We start from the raw sequence: 18,904 nt of genomic DNA, 5'->3' as shown, positions 1-18,904 counted from the left end.
CAACCCCAAGACATCAGGGAACCTCTGCCATGTTAGACTGGGGGGACCATGATCTTTTCTCTGAAGGCCTCATTTTTTCCCTGTAAACTCTATGTTGATGCCTTTTCCCAAAAACCACTACTTTTGTCTCATCTGACCAGAGAACGTTTTTGCCTTTTTCAGGTAAATTTTGGCAAACTCCAGCCTGGCTTTCTTATGTCTCTGGGTCAGAAGTGGGGTCTTCCTGGGTAGAGTCCCTTTTCGTTCAGACGCCGACGGATAGTACGGGTTGACAATGTTGTACCTTCGGACTGCAGACAGCTTGATTTTGTTTGGATGTTCGTTGAGGTTCTTTATCCTACATCCGCACAATCTTTCGTTGAAATCTCTCGTCCATTTTTCTTTTTCGTCCACATCTAGAGAGGTTAGCCACAGTGCTGTGGGCTTTACACTTATTGATGACCCTGCGCACGGTAGACACTGGACAATTCAGGTCTTTGGAGATGGACTCGTAGCCTTGAGATTGCCCATGCTTCCTCACAATTTTCTTCTCAAGTCCTCAGACAGTTCTTCTTTCTTTTTCCATGCTCAAGGTGGTACACAAAATGACATAGGATAGAGGTTGAGTCAACTTTAATCCATTTTAACTGACTGCAAGTGTTATTTAGTGATTGCCACTACCTGTTATGTGCCACAGGTAAATAACAGGTGCTGTTAATGACACAAATTAGAGAAGCATCACGATTCTTCAAAGGGTGCCAATACTTTTGTCTGTCCCATTTTTGGAGTTTTGTGTAAAATAATCATGATTTAATTTTTTTCCCCCATTCCCTTTTGTTTTTTTTTCATTGCAAGCAAAATAAATGAAGATATTACTACCAAAGCATTTGTAATTACAATCATTTTCTGGGAGAAATGGAGCATTACCTGACAGATTTGCAGGGGTGCCAATACTTTTGGCCAGCACTGTACTAAAAGTTAACGGCCTGTTGAGTTGTATCAGTTCGGCCGATTCACTGCACGAGGTTAGCACAGGGTTACTGTGTGAGCGCTTTTATAAAGGTCATTCAGATTTTCAGAGAGGAAACAAATCCCACGTCTAAATGGGTTTCAGACATTTCGATTTCAGACAGTCCACTCAATGCAGTTGTTCTTTACGTCTCAGCGGGACTGTTGTTTGGTTCCATTGTGCAGCCTTGCATTTACAGTACTAATGCGCAGTCAACTTGACGTGACCCCAAGGAAGTGCAGCGTTCGAGAGCAGCGTATGTAATGTTCACTGAAGGTGTAGTGGTATATTCGCCTGACTTGGGTGCAACAGGGAGGGTTCAGTTCTCACTCGGTGATGGTGTGAATGCGAGTGCATGTACGAATTACGAATCTTAGAGAAAAAAAAATTGTACAGAGCACTTATGATTACTCATTGACTGTCATTTACGGCGTTGGACGTCCAATCTGTTTTGACGGGGGGTCGCGAATGAACGTGTAACAGTGCATTTTTACACCCTGTCCAAGACTGAATGGTAATTTCTATATATTAAAAAAAAATTATATTGAAGCATAGACTTCATAATGTATTGATGGGGCTTGGGGTGCAGGGCCAATTCATAGGGGGGCTATCTCTGTCAAAGCAGACAGAGTGGAAAATCCCTGAATTCTTTATAGGTATGGACGTAAAACAGTCTCGATTCTTGGTTAAAAGCAAAAAAACATGCAGTTAGCATTTATTTTACGTAAATATTGCAAACTATGATGCTAGTCAGTAAGCAAATTAGCGGCTGCCATATGTAAACAAAGAGCTTTTTCCGTTGAAAATTGTTGTGAATAAATGCTTAAATCCCTGAATTCTTTATAGGTATGGACGTAAAACAGCCTCGATTCTTAGTTAAAAGCAAAAAACATGCAGTTAGCATTTATTTTACGTAAATATTGCGAAATATAATGCTGGTCAGTAAGCAAATTAGCGGCCTCCATATGTAAAGAAAAGTCTCACTCCTGAGACAATCCTTCCTGTTTGTATGCGGTACAGCTTTCGTACTTTTTTAACCTAAATCCGGCCTTAGATCGCTGCATGTCACCGACTGCTAATAAATGAAGCCAAGTGTGGGACGGCCCCCTTCGGGAAGGTGTGAATGGGGAATGTGTCACGTCAATATATTGTGACGCCTATGATTGAAGATCTGAACATGTCTTTACCTTCAGTTCTTAAAATGAAAAACACTACAGCATAACAATAGGGGTAAGCGGGGAGTACAACCCTAATGATGGTCCAATGCACCAACGTAGTATCCCCTTTGGAATAATACTAATAAATGCAAAGTGCCTTGGCGGCACATAACAAATACACCAAGTTTGATTGCACGGAAACCCTAAGCGTGCTCCGTCGCGCTTGATAAACCTCTTGTAATATACCTCGCTCATTGGGGGATGCTGAGGAATGACACGGTAACCATCGGTCATCCCACAGGTGTCTTATCAGAGCACGCCATTGACATGTAAAACTCGCTGGCTTATTACATCAGCGTCATGGTTACATCAGAGCTCCGATAGCGGCACGAAAGCGCTCCTTGATGAGCTCTATCCTGCTTTGAATAAATTACACTAGACTTCAACAGAATCGCAGTCTTTTCGGCTTCAAGCAGAGACTAGAGTGCTCTTCAAGCTTGGTGGGAGGGTGCGTGTTGGCCAGAGGAAGGAGTTCATTTTATTTTAAAACCAATTCAAGGGAATAGTATCTTTTCTCTTACTCTTTGACTGTTTGTATTACACCAATATAACACCAATATAAAATAAATAGCACTTATAGTTTAAGGAAATCAAGAAGAATATTTTTGACATAGGGCATAAGAGATACATGACGCCTTCTTATCACGGAAGCTCAACGTCATGCAACTGACTGAGCAAGATTGACGCTGACGAGGCAAAACATCTACATATGCACCACCAACTCCCGCAATCGGTTCTTCCGGACAGTCCAGAACAGATGGCGGGAAATCTTGTCTTGACAATGAACATGCCATAAGGAGGAACCCATGACCGAGAAGTGAACTCTTAGCATTCACGGTGTGCTGAGGTGGCAAAATCCACAACTCTAGCTGCCCTGATAACAGTAACTCCCGAATCCTCCTGTCCAATCCACAAACAGACAATAACCCTAAACAACGCCCAAACAAACCCTTCTTCTGCCCACAGCCCTTCCCGCGAGCGCCTTCAAAGAGACTGAATGTTTACCTAATCGTTGTAATTTTTCTCGGGAACCTTTTGTTGACTTGTGATATGGTGACCCTGAATTCTCGCCTGGGTCCCTCTGTGCTGTATGATTGCTGTCGATTCAGAATAAATGGTCAACTTGTGTTTCGCAGCCTTTTTTCCAGCTTTCAAAATGGAGTCAATACAAGGGGTTAAGACTAAGGTGAACTCCTTTTACTGACCCCATTTTGAAAGCTGGAAAAAGCCTTCAAAGCACAAGTTGACAATTTATTCAGGTCGACAGCGATCAAACGGCAATGCGTTCCAAGGTCACCATATCACAAGTCAACAAAAGGTTCCCCGGAAAAAAATGACAATGGTTAGTTAAACATTCTTCTGAAGGCTCTCGTGGGGAGGGCTATAAGCAGGAAGAAGGGTGTGTTTAGGACAATCTTCTATTGCAGTTTGGGCTGTTTAGTTTGTGCGTCACAGTTGCTGAGTCACCGTTACTGGGGTTAGGGCTAGGTTTTGCCCGCCTCAGCGTCAAAGGGGCTCTTGGAGTCTTATCAGTCATGGTATCAGTTTGATATCGGGCGTTCTCCGGTGTTCCTTGTGTTGGGACAGGACTTCCCACCATTTGTTCTGGGCTGTCCGAAAGAACTGACGTGGAGACGTGGGCTTGTAGATGTCTTGCCTATCACCTGGTAGTCAGTGTCAGTATTGCTCAGTCAGCTGCGTGACGTGACAAGAAGGCGTCATGTATCTCTAATTCCCTATATTCTGCTTATTTTACTTAAACCATGGTATAAGTGATATTTATTTTATATTGAGTGTGTTAGAGTAATACAAACAGTCAAAGAGTAAATAGCAGAAAAGATACTATTCTCTGATTTATTATATTAAGTGTGTTTGAGTAATACAAACAGTCGATCGGTAAATACGAGAAAAGATACTATTCCCTTCACGGTCAATTGCAAAAAAATAAAAATTCCCCTTAAAATTTCTACTACATGTTACATTATATTTTGAAGGACCTGAGAGCTTATACTTATTTAAAAAAAAAATCATACAAAAATGACAGGCTTTCCCCCTGTATTTTCTAGGGGTGTAACGGTACACAAAAATCTCGGTTCGGTACGTACCTCGGTTTTTTGGTCACCGTTCGGTTCATTTTCGGTACAGTAAGAAAACAAAATGCAAAATATAAATGCTACTTGTTTATTACACACCTTTGTGCTTTCAACAATAGGAACATTAGCCTATACAAAGCTAGAATTCTGCTCAAAAAGTAGCGGGTATTTAAAGAAAGGAATCCAACAACAATTTGCCTTTCAGCCCCCGCGTATTGGTTAGCTTTCTTTCTGAAAGAAAGAAGAAAAAAGAAGTCCTGTGCTAAAAAGAAAAGCAATCCCAATCACAAAGATTTTAACATGTATTTTACAAATGAAATGCCTCAATGAATCATTTTTTTTTCATATGAACGGTTTTCAAAAGCTTTATTGGTGGATTTTCTCAAGTTAAAGCGCCACACAGAAATTAATAAATTTAATGTGTAAGCAGGATCTGTATATTATTCTTATTATTTAATTACAGGTGTTTTGGCTCATTTCAATTTATTTTATTTAAATGGGCTATTATTTATTTTGTGATGTGTTTATATTTTACAAATGTGATTTAGTATTCATTTATATTGTATATTTTATGTTGTATAACTTTAGTTCCAATGGGAAAATTGGTTCCGACCTGTTTTGTGATGGTAGGAGGGTTTTGTATTGAACACTATACAAGTATAACACCGTTTACCGTTATAGCAGAGAAGACAGCAGTAAATCAACAAAGACAAGTCAACTGTGCCCAGATCTACCACTCAAGAGATCTGATGGACTCAAAAAGTGGGTAACGATTGCATATTAGTTTGAAAATCGACCGGATCCACCGTATTTTTACACGAGTGACTTCCGGTCTGCTCGATCCTAGCTACCGGTAGTAGTATTGACGCAGGAGGGTCGCGTCTCGCGTCAAATAATAAACTCTGCCATTCTTTTCGTGTGCGTCGCGTTAAGCCGCTTCTGGGACGCGTCTAACACACGGCCGCACTGCGACTGGTGTGCATTGGCGTTTCACTGCGTTCTCGCGGCAGCCACGTTGTCGCGCCGTTGACGTTTCTGGGTTATACTGTCCTACTGTGTTGGTCCTCATTATAGTAGAGAAGACGGAGTAAATATCTACACAAAGAAACTGTAACTCGATCGACTCACAGCCTCGAAAAGTAAGGGTTACATGACGTCAGAAACTCGTTCGGTACGCCACCGTTCCGAACGGAGCACCACGTACTGAAACGGTTCAGTACAAATACATGTACCGTTACACCCTTTGTATTTTCTATGACTGACAACTACTTTTTAAGATCAGTAGTTCAACATTATTGGCCAGAACTTTTGTATTACCTTCTGTTTTGAAATTGAATTAAAAAAAATAAAATAAAATAAAATAAAATACACATTTCATCTCTGGCTCCCAGTTTTGCTCCATAAAAACAGAACTCCATCTCCTTGGCTTTTTCTTTGTAATAGGCTCATTTTGTCTTCTCTCTCCGCTCCCTCTCTTTTGTGAGTGTGAATAAAGCAGCTAATGGTGCATGGAAATGGTGGCAGAGCTGTCACGTCTAAAGACAGACTCTATCTCTGCGTGGCATTATGTTAGCGAGACGACACATGAGAGAAAAGCGCTTTTCCCCCCTAGTTCTCTTTTCCACAAGGATATATGCGTAAAACATTAAAGACAACGTTGCACCTTTTATTTGTAAATCTGTCTCTTTTTCAGGTTTACATCCGCATCCTGGACAATGAGTGGAATGTATACAGACGCTACACTGAGTTTAGGGAGCTGCACAATCGCCTGAGGTCCCAGTTTCCACAGGTGGACACGTTCAACTTCCCGCCAAAGAAAGCTATCGGGAACAAGGTGAGCTCCCCTGTTGGATGGATGGCCAGAGTGGAATCACTTTATCTGCGGGGTGTTAACTAACCGTCTTGATCGATTGCTCCTGGGTGAAGGTGAAGGTTAGGACACACAGGGGCCGTTTTCTTACGCTGGCTGATTTTTCAGACCAAAACATTTTGTCTAATCGTCGACTAGAACTAGACTAAATGAGTATGCGTTTTGCTCAATAAAAACGAGGCAAAGCAAACACATTTTGAAAGGATTGAGAAGTATTTTCGTCCAAAAGACTAAGAGCAACATTAAAAGGGCTGCAAAACCCAACTCTGGTATGTCCCTTTAAAGCGGGGAATGTTGTGGTTGTCCAACCAGTTGATAACATTGAAGTATTACCTTCATCCTCATATGCAATAAACGTGACACTTAAATCAATTGTGTATTTCCAGTGGGGACCATTAAACAATGATGCCACATAAAAGGGACACACACTGCCATAAAAAGTAAGCAGTAACTCATCAGGGCCCGAGCACCAACAGGCACGAGGACCTGTTGTTTTGCAAAGGATTATTATTATTATTCCATCTGCATGACAAATGAAAATGGCCAATTTGGATGTTTGAACATGCTCAAAAACTCACCAAAATTTCCACATACAGTACATGCGGCTTTGCGTAAATTTCCATAATTTTGCGACGTTGTGAAAAAATGTCACAAAATGGCTCAGTGGCGCCCCCTTGAATTTATAAAAAAGGCCTTTAGGTTTTTTCCAGGTACATCGATGAAATTTGGGGAGTCGATACCTTGTGCAAAATTGCTTCAAAAAATCTGGCATCCATATTCCAAACCCATTGCGCCGAGGCAATTTGTTGGATCCTCCTCAAAATTGGTGAGACTGTTCGTGAGACATATGAGATATTAATAACTCAAAATGGTGAGTTTTCATTCACGAGCCTGACCTGGACACGGTACCAAAGTCGGGCTTTTTTTGCAACACGCCAATTCAGTTAATGACTAATAACTTCGTAACACAAGGTGCAATCTTTTGCATATCTTGCATGCATTTAAGGTATCCAAGCCTGAACACGACTGCATTGAAATATTTCCCAGTGGGAAGAGGAAACGCCCTTTTTTACGAGATAGGTTCCTCCTCCTCGGGAAAAAAAATCAGTTGACCTCTCTTGAGTTTGAGAAATGGGGTCCAAATCTTCTTGTTCTTCTGTCTTCTTCACGGGAAAAGAAAATGGCCAATTTGAAGGCCTGAACATGCTCGAAAACGCACCAAAATTTGCACATACATGTGGCTTTGCATAAATTTAGATAATTTTGCAACGTTGCGAAAAAATGTCACAAAATGGCTCAGTGGCGCCCCCTTGAATTTTTAAAAAAGGCCTTTAGGTTTTTCCAGGTAGAGTGATGAAATTTGGGGAGTCGATACCTTGTGCAAAATTGCTTCAAAAAATCTCTTGCATCCATATTCCAAACCCAACAGAAAATCGGGTATTTTGGATTGAATGTTGAAAGACATGCAATTTTAGTCGAAAACCAGTGTTTATGTTTAAGACCACTGCGCCGAGGCAATTTGTTGGATCCTCCTCAAAATTGGTGAGACTGTTCATTAGACATATGACATATTAATATATCAAAATGGTGAGTTTTCATTCACGGGCCTGACCTGGACGGGGTATCAAAGTCGGGCGTTTTTTTTTGGGGCAACACGCCAATTCAGTAAATGACTAAATATTTCTGATACAAGGTGCAATCTTTTCCATATCTGGCATGCATGTGCAGTGGCACCCCCTGAAAATTTTCAAAAAGGCCACTCCATTTAGGGTTTTTCAACATAGGGCGATGAAATTTGGTGAGTTGATACCTTGTGCATAAGTGCTCCAAAAAGTCCCTTGCACCCATGTTCCAAACCCAACAGGAAATCGGTTATTTTTATTCTTCTTCTTCCGTCTTCGTGGTAAATGAAAATGACCAAATTGAAGGCCGGAACATGCTCGAAAACTCGCCAAATTTTGCACATGCATACGGAGAGCAATGAAATTTGGGGAGTCGATATGTTGTGCGAGGGCCCGTTCACTCCTGCTTGCAGTGCGAGTTCCTCTTGTATTCTTTTGCAGTATTTGTACACTTTCACACACACTCTACGGGCAAGAGTTACAGCCTCAGGTCGCCACGGCTTTCTCGTCAGCAGCCTTTTCATGCCATCCTCCCTCCGACCTTAATTTGGTTCTGACCCGAACGCTTCGGTCGGTCGGCAGGAAAGCCGCCGTGGCCGAAAGCTGCGGTCAAGCCTTCAAAGGCGCTGCGCTTTCATGGCCGGAAACCTCAACTAATTGAGATAAGCATGTGTGTCGTATAGCGTACATGTGGTTTTTGGCACTGGGTGACCAGGTGTGGAAGTGAAAATGCCTATGCAGAACGCTGCTATCGTTGTGTCCTTGAAAGGCCCCCCTAAAGTCCATTACCCTGGCGGTTTGAACAAATTATTGGTTAGCGACATCTCCCGGAAGTCGGCAATCCAGCTCTCCGGCCTGCGTTTATCACTCACGGCCAGTGTTTCAAAGGAGGAAAAGAAATCTGCATGCTATAGGAAAGGAAAATATATCCGCATGTAAACGCTCCGACAGATAACACCTTATTAGTGAACAGAAATAATCAAATCATTGAGGCAAAGCATGCTGGGAAATGATCAAATGTCACAGTTTAGTCCCAAATTGTCGTCTGCTTTTTTTTTAAATGCCGAAGATTGTCTTGTTTTTTCTTCTTTTTCGACCAAAGGACCATTTTTTCCCCTCCTAAATGAAGGCTCATTATGTATTTTTGGCCGACTTAGTCATTTTGATAGTAGGCTAATATAGCTAATACAGATGCACACAGCATGCGTTGCCTTCATTATTAGGCTTATTTAAGGCTTTTTTTTTTTTTTTTTTTTTTTTTTTTTTTGGTTCTTGCCGACCCCTGGGTTAGGCTATTTGTCCATGAACCTGACTTTTGGTAAACTTCATTTGATTGACTTACTACGTTCCTTTTTTGTGTGTTTTTGAGGGGCTAAACCTTCCTCCTCCTTATGTTCATCATCCTCTCGCCGCTGCTGTGTAAATCACCTCTCCCTTTGTTTGCCGCTGCCTTTTGAATTTCTTTTATTTTGATGTCAGACAATTTTACAAGCCCCCATCGGTCTCTTTTCCTCACCTACACAGTATGCCTTTTTTTTCTAAACGCTTCAGTATCTTTTCAAATACACACCGCCACTGCCACAGTACCTATCGGCCCCAGAAGACTTAAATGTTTCAACACTGGCTGCTTTTCAGTCTGTTATTATATCCTTTGTTTTGTGCCACTTTAACCCCCTTCCCCCCTTTCATCCTACACTTTGCTTCTTCTTGTTACAGAACAAATGATCTTCAGGACAAGGGATGAGATACGTTAATCGCAGGACACATACGGTTTTCCTTCAGGGGGAGAATTTACAATGTGCAAAAATGATGTCTGAGTGATAAGTGCAACGAGTTAGTGTATTTTACGGAGTATACCGTAATTTTGGGACTATAAACCGCTACTTTTTCCCCTTACTCTGAATCCTGTGGCTTATAGTCCATAGCAGCTTATTTGTTGATTTATTTGTGTTAATTAGTAACACTTTATTTGACAGCACTGTCATAAAGCTGTCATGAGACCACTGTAATTATGACATGACACTATCATGGGCATTAATGAATGCTTATGACAGATGTCATTAAGGCTACGTTCATACTACAGGTCTTAATGCACGAATCCGATTTTTTGTCATATCCGTTTTTTTGGCGTGCCCGTTCAGACTGCCTTTATCCATTGAGACCGTTCAAGTATTACGCATGCGCACTAATTCGCGGTCCGACACGCGCTGAGCAAGACGACCCGCATGCGCAGAAGCATCAAAACAAATGACCCACGTCATCCGTCATTCCAGGGATATCATATTTTGCTTTTCAAAAGGAGGACACAAATAACAGACATAAATAATCCCCGTTTAGGCTTATATTCAAAGTTTATATGGATCGATAGCATGCACGCACGGTCCGTGCACGTCACACACACATACGGGCAGTTTGCCCCGACCTCGGCCGTGTAGGCGATGTTGAAATATTGCTCACTTGGAGCAGAGAGAAAACTGAGTATTCTCAGGCTTATCCTCAACCATCTCGGTAGTCGGCAAAAATGTTTATAATGTGAGATTAAATTTTCATTTTCCCAGTGTAATTAATACAGGCCCAGTTTCATAAGAATATTCCCTCTGCTCCACTGGGGTCGGAAGAACACATATCCCGTGGAATCGATGTTACTGCAATTTCAGCATGATTAATAAATAAAAGTACTATGATATGGAAAAGCAAATATGGGCCGAGCGCAAAGTCCTTTGAGGTTTCAAATAAAATCAGGTGGACTCAAATGCTTCTCCTCACTCATTATGTACATTTTTTAAGTTAGTGAGGCCCTGAGAGAGTCATGATAATCCATGTTGTTCTTGTGGCATCGGACGGTACTGTTTGCTTAAATTGTCCTGCATAAAACATGCAGTTTACGCCTTTTCCGAAGGCCCGCTTCACAGCTTGACCCTCTGAATAGTCGTCACTTAAACAGCTACATTATTTAGTTTAGAAGTTATCCACGTGTGCAGGTGAACAGTTTTCCCTTTTGCTATTTGAGGGAAATGAATTGCCTCGCTGGTGGCCAAGTTGACCTCTGGCCCATGCACGGGTGGCCCCATTGCAATTTGTCACAACTGAGCCCCTTTGCCTCATTTGCACATGTATCTCTGTTGCTGGTAATGAGCTAATAACGCACTAGTCCCCTGGTGCCTGAGGCCAGACTGTCCAGCTGTGGAAGTGAACAATACACTTCTGCACCAACTTACACCTACTCTTGCACTTATTGATGCTGGAAAAATGGCAAAAGCATAAGTGGATTTTAAGGGGGGGCCAGGCCCCCCCCCGGTGGCCGAAAAGTGTTATTGCATGAAATGCATGAATGAAAAGAACAAAAAGAATTTTTTTTTTATCATGTGTCAAAATTATTTTTTCGAACAGATCATGTGACTAGCACCTTAGATGGTCATTTGCTTTGCATACAATCTTCAAAAAAAAAAAAAATAGGGGAGGGCAATTTTATATTTCAAATTATTTTTTTCTTTGATTGAAAATATTTTTTTTGATTGAAACAACTTTTTGGGGGGATCGAATGATTTAGAAAAAAACAAATGTCCTACCCATAATATGGCCCAAACACAAAAAGGATTGCTTCAATCAAACTTTTTCAATGAAAAATTAAGGGTTCAAATGCAAATTTTTCAATCTCAAATATTTTTCGCATTCAAAAACATTTTCTACGATTGAATTTTCTCTTTTTTTTTTGATTGAAGTGATTTTTCTTTTTGAAAATATATATATTTTTTGAAGCAACTTATTTTTTGATTGAATCATAAAGACAAAAACGTCCTAGCCAAAATTTGGCCCAAACACATATCAAAATTACATCAATCAAAAAAGTTGCTTCAATCAAAAAAACAAAACAAAAATCAAAGAAAAATAGTTTTCACGTGCTTTTTTTTAAAATTGCGTTTCAAATTTATTTTTACAGTCAAACACATTTTTATTGAAGCAACTTTTTTTTGGATTGAATAATAAAAACACAAATCTACGTCCATATGGCTCCGCCCAGGGGATGCAATTTTTGACTGGGGTAACTACATTGGCACGACACCGGCGGGCGTACATATTCAATGGATGACGATCTTGGCGAAAAGTATTGCCTGAGCACCCTGATTTAGAATTCCCCTCAAGAATGATAGGGGAAAAAAAACGCTCATTGTGAACTTATTATTTTTATCGCTGACACTGCGTTTCTAGGTCATCAACATGTTGTGCCCCCCCCCGCCCCAGAAGTCAAACTCCGCCTATGGGCAAAAGGTGTATTTTTCAGATGAATCTTCCATTGAATTACACCACAGTCGCACATGCCTACTTGGGACCCAAGTTGATTTTTGTCTTGCGGGAAATCAATGAAATGGCGACGCTATCATGAATCGTCGTATTTCGAGGACGCCATGACGAGTCAAATTTTATGTCTGATGATGAAAGGATCTATGTCGATTCAATCGTATCTCGGGGTCCCACTGTATTTGCAAACAGAGGACCTACGGGCCTGGCGCAATACAAAAAATATGAACGGAACTCACCAATTTGCCTATAAATACAAAGCACCGTTGTTTAGTTTGAACACTTGATTTGAAGTGGGATTATGTAAGAGTTCCTAAAATGAGTACACACTCGCACAAGCGTCATTTGTGCCAGGGTTGCCCTGATGAATTAATCAGAAACTACAAAGTGAATTATTAAGCGTTCTTAGTATGTTGTCTTCATTTATTATGGAATATACATGTTTCACGCTTTTTAGACTTTGCGCGAGCATTCCTGAATCGCTTGTGATGTTTTATGCATCACCGAGACCTGCCCGCGCGTTGACGAGAGTTTACGTGCGTGGAGAGAACAAACTGTTCAGCCCCGCTGCCCGCCCGGTCCCAATAACCGCCTGCGCCGATGCGATGTTCTTCTTTTAAAAGGTGACCACGGGGGTCACTCCTCTTTTGCATCGCACCCCACGTGACGTCCTATCGATCTCCGGCGCAAGGAAGAAAAAAATCGAATCAGAACTTTATTTCTGGAACTTTTCCTCCCTAAAATGTCTTGTTGCCAGGCAACGTCAAGTTCTTCAGACATACTCGTACTAGCAGAGGGGTTTTTCCTTTCTCTGTCAGCGTCGAATGGTGTAAATCCGTCAGGAAATCCATTGCGACTTGACTACGTCGGAGCTTCTCTTCCATTGACGGCTCCCATCTAATGCAAATGGCATCCAACATCTCATGTTTGTGTGCTTTTGTATGTGTTTTATATAGTCTGCATCAGTGGGGCTACTTGAAAATGCAAATATTAAATGATCCAGTTACTTGGCAACTATGTATTCAGGCTCGTAGTTCAAGATGAGAGTGTCGTGAGGGTTACATTCCTTTCCCACCTGCGATGGGAAAACCTCTGCTAAATTGAGAACCCATCTTAAAAATTAAAAAGAAAATATCTTTTTTAATTTTTACCTTCATTTTCAGACTAAAAGCTGCTACTTTTTACCTCCGCATTGTATATGTGGATTTTTCCAGGCTGTATATCTTTAGTGGGGTTGTCAAAGGTTTTGACCTGTATCGATACTGAAGTGTTGCATTCAGATTCAGCATTTGATTACAAAAGTATGGATACCCCCTTTTTTTGAATTTCTTTTTGCACCATGAATTGGTTTTCATTTACAAATGCTTTGGTAGTAATATATCTTTATTTATTTTGCTTGCAATGAAAAAACACAAAAGAGAACGGGGAAAAAAATCATTATCATTTTACACAAAACTACAAAAATGCGCCGGACAAAAGTATTGGCACCCTCGGCCTAATACTTGGTAGCACAACCTTTACGAAAAATAACGGCCAACCAGGGCCGGCCCAGCCTGTAGGCAGACTATGCAGCTGCTTAGGGCCCCTGAACACTAGGGGGGCCCCAATCTGGCAGTTGTTTAATTTATATTCTATTTTGTTTACTACAGTTTGCTTTATTTGACTTTTGTGAGTTTTGATACTTGATTACAAGCTTAAAAAAAATACAAGTTGTTCCTTAACCTTTCTTTCCTCTTTTAGGAAAAAGGTTTGGCGCTATCTACTGTAAGTACTGACGATCATTTGGGGTGAGAAGTTTGAAGTATGCAGTGCAACAAAATCTGATTAATATACAAAATATGCACGTGTGGGTTGGATTGCATGTATGGGTTTCACAGCACACTGTGACGAAATGGTGGCCAAAAATATGGACCCCTTTGCATAATTTTGCTTAGGGCCCCCAAATGGCCTGGGCCGGCCCTGCCGCCAGCAACCGCTTCCGCTATCCATGAATGAGATTCTTACAATACTCTGCTGGAATTATACACCATTCTTCTTTGGCCAACTGAAGGCTGCCATTTTCAGATCTCTCCACAGGATTCAGGTCTGGCCACTTTAGAAGTCTCCGGTGCTTTCTCTCAAACCATTTTTAGTGCTTTTAGAAGTGCGTTTTGGGTCATTGTCCTGCTGGAAGACCCATGACCTCTGAGGGAGACCCAGCTTTCTTACACGGGGCCCTACATTATGCTGCAAAATTTGTTGGTAGTCTTCAGACTTCACAATGCCATACACATGGTCAAGCAGTCCAGAGGTAGCAAAGCAACCCCAAAACATCAGGGCACCTCTGCCATGTTTGACTGTGGGGACCGTGTTCTTTTCTTTGAAGGCCTCGTCCCCCCCCCCCCCCCACAAATTAGAGAAGCATCACATGATTTATCAACGGGTGTCAATACTTTTGTCCAGCCCATTTTTGGAGTTTTGTGTAAAATGATCATGATTTAATTTTTCCCCCCATTCTCTTTTGTGTTTTTTCATTGCAAGCAAAATAAATGAAGATATTCCTACCAATGCATTTGTAATTGCAATCATTTTCTGAAAAATTCAGCATTATCTGACAGAATTGCAGGGGTGCCAATACTGCTGTAGAACAAGTATGTCTGGGTATGTCTAATTCATTTTGACTGGGAAGGCTGGCAGCGATCATTTCATCTTACCGTTTCCTGTGTGTTACAGCGAATGAGAGCAACATACATGTTGAGCTTTCCTCCTTCATACGATGACAGAATTAGGCCTTAAGATGTTTTCTTTGAGCTGTGCTCCGCCTTTATGTTTAACCTGACGACACCTACACTTTAAATGATGATGGATCGATTCGGGCTCCGTCATGCCGAGATGGGAGGACGATTAGTGCTCACCGTGACCGTCTGATATAAGCATACCGTATAGGCTTAGAGAGGAACGCCTTACTACCTGCACCAGTACAGCACATGGATTTCTGCCCTGTCCTCTGCAAAAAAGTAGCAGCACCTGGTTTCTACCAGGCTTACTCTTCTTCATGAGAGGATGAATCTGTCACAATGTCTATTAGGGTTATTACTCCATTGACATCCATGAAAGCAGTCAGGGTGTCTTATCATGTGTCGCTAGAGCATGAAACCCACACTGGCATGCGCAGCCTAATATGACACATCAGATTTACACGACTCTCTCCGCGGCCGGCGGTATCCGTTCTTACTTATGTTGACAGCGAACCTATAGCGTATTCAAACCTGTCACTGTCTTTCTGCCCAGTGTAATAAACAAATGAAGAGCAACTTCCTGATGGGTTAGGATTTGAAATGTGGGGTCCGTACTCAGAAAAGGGGCTAGCGGACAGGGAAGCCAAGTACAGTGGGGCAAATAAGTATTTAGTCAACCACTAATTGTGCAAGTTCTCCCACTTGAAAATATTAGAGAGGCCTGTAATTGTCAACATGGGTAAACCTCAACCATGAGAGACAGAATGTGGAAAAAAAAAAAGCAGAAAATCACATTGTTTGATTTTTAAAGAATTTATTTGCAAATCATGGTGGAAAATAAGTGTTTGGTCAATACCAAAAGTTCATCTCAATACTTTGTTACGTACCCTTTGCTGGCAATAACGGAGGCCAAACATTTTCTGTAACTCTTTACAAGCTTTTCACACAGTGTTGCTGGTATTTTGGCCCATTCCTTCATGCAGATCTCCTCTAGAGCGGTGATGTTTTGTGGCTGTCGTTGGGCAACACAGATTTTGAACTCCCTCCACAGATTTTCTATGGGGTTGAGATCTGGAGACTGGCTAGGCCACTCCAGGACCTTGAAATGCTTCTTAACAAGCCACTACTCTGTTGCCCTGGCTGTGTGTTTGGGATCATTGTCATGCTGAAAGACCCAGCCACGTCTCATCTTCAATGTCCTTGGAAGATTTTCACTCAAAATCTCTCGATACATGGCCCCATTCATTCTTTCCTTTACACAGATCAGTCGTCTTGGTCCCTTTGCAGAAGAACAGCCCCAAAGCATGATGTTTCCACCCCAATGCTTCAGTGTGTATGGTGTTCTTCGAATGCAATTCAGTATTCTTTCTCCTCCAAACACGAGAACCTGTGTTTCTACCAAAAAGTTCTATTTTGGTTTCATCTGACCATAACACATTCTCCCAGTCCTCTTCTGGATCATCCAAATGCTCTCGAGCGAACCGCAGACGGGCCTGGACGTGTACTTTCTTCAGCAGGGGGACACGTCTGGCAGTGCAGGATTTCCCTGGCGCCGCATTGTGTTACTGATAGTAGCCCTTGTTACTGTGGTCCCAGCTCTCTGTAGGTCATTCACTAGGTCCACCCGTGTGGTTCTGGGATTTTTGCTCACCGTTCTTGTTATCATTTTGACGCCACGGGGTGAGATCTTGCATGGAGCCCCAGATCGAGGGAGATTATCAGTGGTCTTGTATGTCTTCCATTTTCTAATAATTGCTCCCACAGTTGATTTCTTTACACCGAGCGTTTTACCTATTGCAGATTCAGTCTTCCCAGCCTGGTGCAGGTCTACAATTTTGTCTCTGGTGTCCTTCAACAGCTCTTGGCCATAGTGGAGTTTGGAGTGTGACTGATGGAGATTGTGGACAGGTGTCTTTTTAACCGATAATGAGTTAAAACAGGTGCCATTAATACAGATAACGAGTGGAGCCTCATTAGACCTCGTTAGAAGAAGTTAGACCTCTTTGACAGCCAGAAATCTTGCTTATTTGTAGGTGACCAAATACGCATTTTCCACTCTAATTTGGAAATCAATTCTTTAAAAATCAAACAATGGGATTTTATGTTTTTTTTTTTCCAATTCTATCCCTCATGGTTGAGGTTTACCCATGTTGACAATTACAGGCCTCGCTAATCTTTTCAAGTGGGAGAACTTGCACAATTGGTGGTTGACTAAACACTTATTTGCCCCACTGCAGTTGCCCGGGGCCCCGGCCAATAAAGGGGGCCTCCGAGGGCTGACAAAATATACTTTGCATTTGTTGTGTCACTTGTCCTTGATTAGGGACATGGGTAGACTTCATGCAACAGCCAGGGTACACGCAACTAAAGTGGGCTAATTTAGTGTGAGTTTTGTGTTGCTTCAAATATTTTATCCTTGCATATGTATCCGCCAAAAATATTTGAAGAAGTACTGGTGAGTTGTGAGGCGGTAAGAAGCACATTACTGTTTTTGATGATAGCTTGAAACCAAACTTTGTCGTAGATACCTGCAAGTTTAATGAAGTCTCTCGGTCCTGTTGATTGACCGTTTATTTATGTTCCGCATCCCCAGTACTGTACAACAAAGGATTCTTTGAAGAGTCGCCTCAATGAAGTGTCCTTGGGATTTGGATTGGAGATCAAAAGAAAAGCAGTAGTTTCAATTCAACTCGCAAGGGCCGTTTGTCCCAGTAAAAACAGAACGTCGGCCAGGCTTTGTTCTGAGCTTTGCTGGACTACGATTAGCCGTGCTAGCGCGGGCCATGTGGCCCTGTGCCGCTGCCTCCAGTCAGTGGTTCTCACCGTGAAGGGCATATACACTCATTTACCTACTGTGTCAGCAAGCGCACGGCAACCGCTTGTTAAGAACCACTGTGCAATAGAAATACATTTGTTCTTACGCGCCGCCTCTCATCCCCGCTTGCCCGCAGGATGCCAAATTTGTGGAAGAGAGGCGAAAGCAGCTGCAGTGTTACCTTCGTATGGTGATGAACAAAGTGATCCAGACGCTGCCGGACTTCACCGCCCGTCCTACCAAGGAGACTCTACTGTCCTTGCTGCCTTTCTGTTTGTAAGTGGACACTCGTACGCGTAAACACGACACGGGTCTTGCTCTGTACACTCTCATCTTGGATTGGGGGATGCTGTGAATGTGGAGAAATCAAGGTAATCTCTCAAAGATTGAAGATCTGTGGATTAAGTGATGTTTTTGTACGTGTTCATGAACCGGGGCCAACCTCTCATCTCGGCTTCATACAATAAAAATTAGTCTGGTTTTGGAATCGGGACCTGAAAAATGGTATCGGCGCAACACTGCTCTTAACCCAGTACTTCTCAAATAGTGGGGCGCGCCCCCCTGGGGGGCGCATGTGACCTCGGGGAACATGGTTTTTTTTTTTTTTTTTGCCGTACTGGAATAAAGTGTACTTGTACATCCACTCGGTGGGTGGCAGTGGCGCTCTCATTTTCAGAGTGCGCGCAGTATTTTTGAACTAAGGAAGAGCACTCAGCACACAGAAAACAGATATGAAGAGCAGTGCGCCGCCGCCGTTTTCGAAAGCCGTTTTCCGACCGGACTCACTCACGCATCGACTTGTGACGACGCAGTGTCTTGTCCGGTTCTCACGTCGCCGCGCGAGAAGTGCCATTTTCGGTTTGGGATCGTCGCGACGACCGCACTCACCTACGGTTCTACCTCGGCCGCCGAGAATGCGCTTTTTTTGTGCCGTTTGCCTTTTAGCTTTGACTTTTAATACAGTGGGTGATGAGGAAAGACCACTGTTTATTGTGTCTAAAAATAATTATAGCGGACAGCCAGAAGCCAAATCAATTAAGACGCCACTTAAAGACATTAGACCCCAATCTCATTGATAAGCCGCTTGATTGTTTTTCAGCGAAAACGTGCCGAATATTGCCAACAATCGTCCTGCTTTGTCAGTGTTATATCAGTAAACCAGTGAACATTGTTAGCATGCTCATTGCAAAAAAACTCCACACCATTGCAAAGGAGGTGTGAGCAGCAAAAATAAAAACTGTCCTTCTGTCCAAGGACACTCTTTTTTTCTTTTATTCAGTTTT

At 42.1% G+C, this 18,904-nt stretch overlaps 1 protein-coding gene across 3 annotated transcripts in view; it reads left to right on the top strand.

Moving 5' to 3' along the window:
• The window catches only part of snx29 (sorting nexin 29), a 162,824-nt gene that overhangs the window by 130,021 nt on the left and 13,899 nt on the right, over nucleotides 1–18,904 (top strand). For all 3 annotated transcript variants that reach the window (XR_009061722.1, XM_057825552.1, XM_057825553.1), the window contains exons 19-20: nucleotides 5,992–6,132; nucleotides 17,758–17,897. Coding sequence is in view for 2 of the 3 variants with exons in the window: in XM_057825552.1 (XP_057681535.1) it covers nucleotides 5,992–6,132; nucleotides 17,758–17,897 (281 nt within the window). In the remaining variant the exon portion in view is untranslated. The remainder of the gene's footprint in view (nucleotides 1–5,991; nucleotides 6,133–17,757; nucleotides 17,898–18,904) is intronic.

The sequence above is a fragment of the Corythoichthys intestinalis genome, chromosome 21 (genome assembly GCF_030265065.1).
Source record: "Corythoichthys intestinalis isolate RoL2023-P3 chromosome 21, ASM3026506v1, whole genome shotgun sequence".
Taxonomy (NCBI): domain Eukaryota; kingdom Metazoa; phylum Chordata; class Actinopteri; order Syngnathiformes; family Syngnathidae; genus Corythoichthys; species Corythoichthys intestinalis.
The sequence above is the reverse complement of the archived record's forward strand: the minus strand, read 5'-3'. Positions and strand labels throughout refer to the sequence as shown.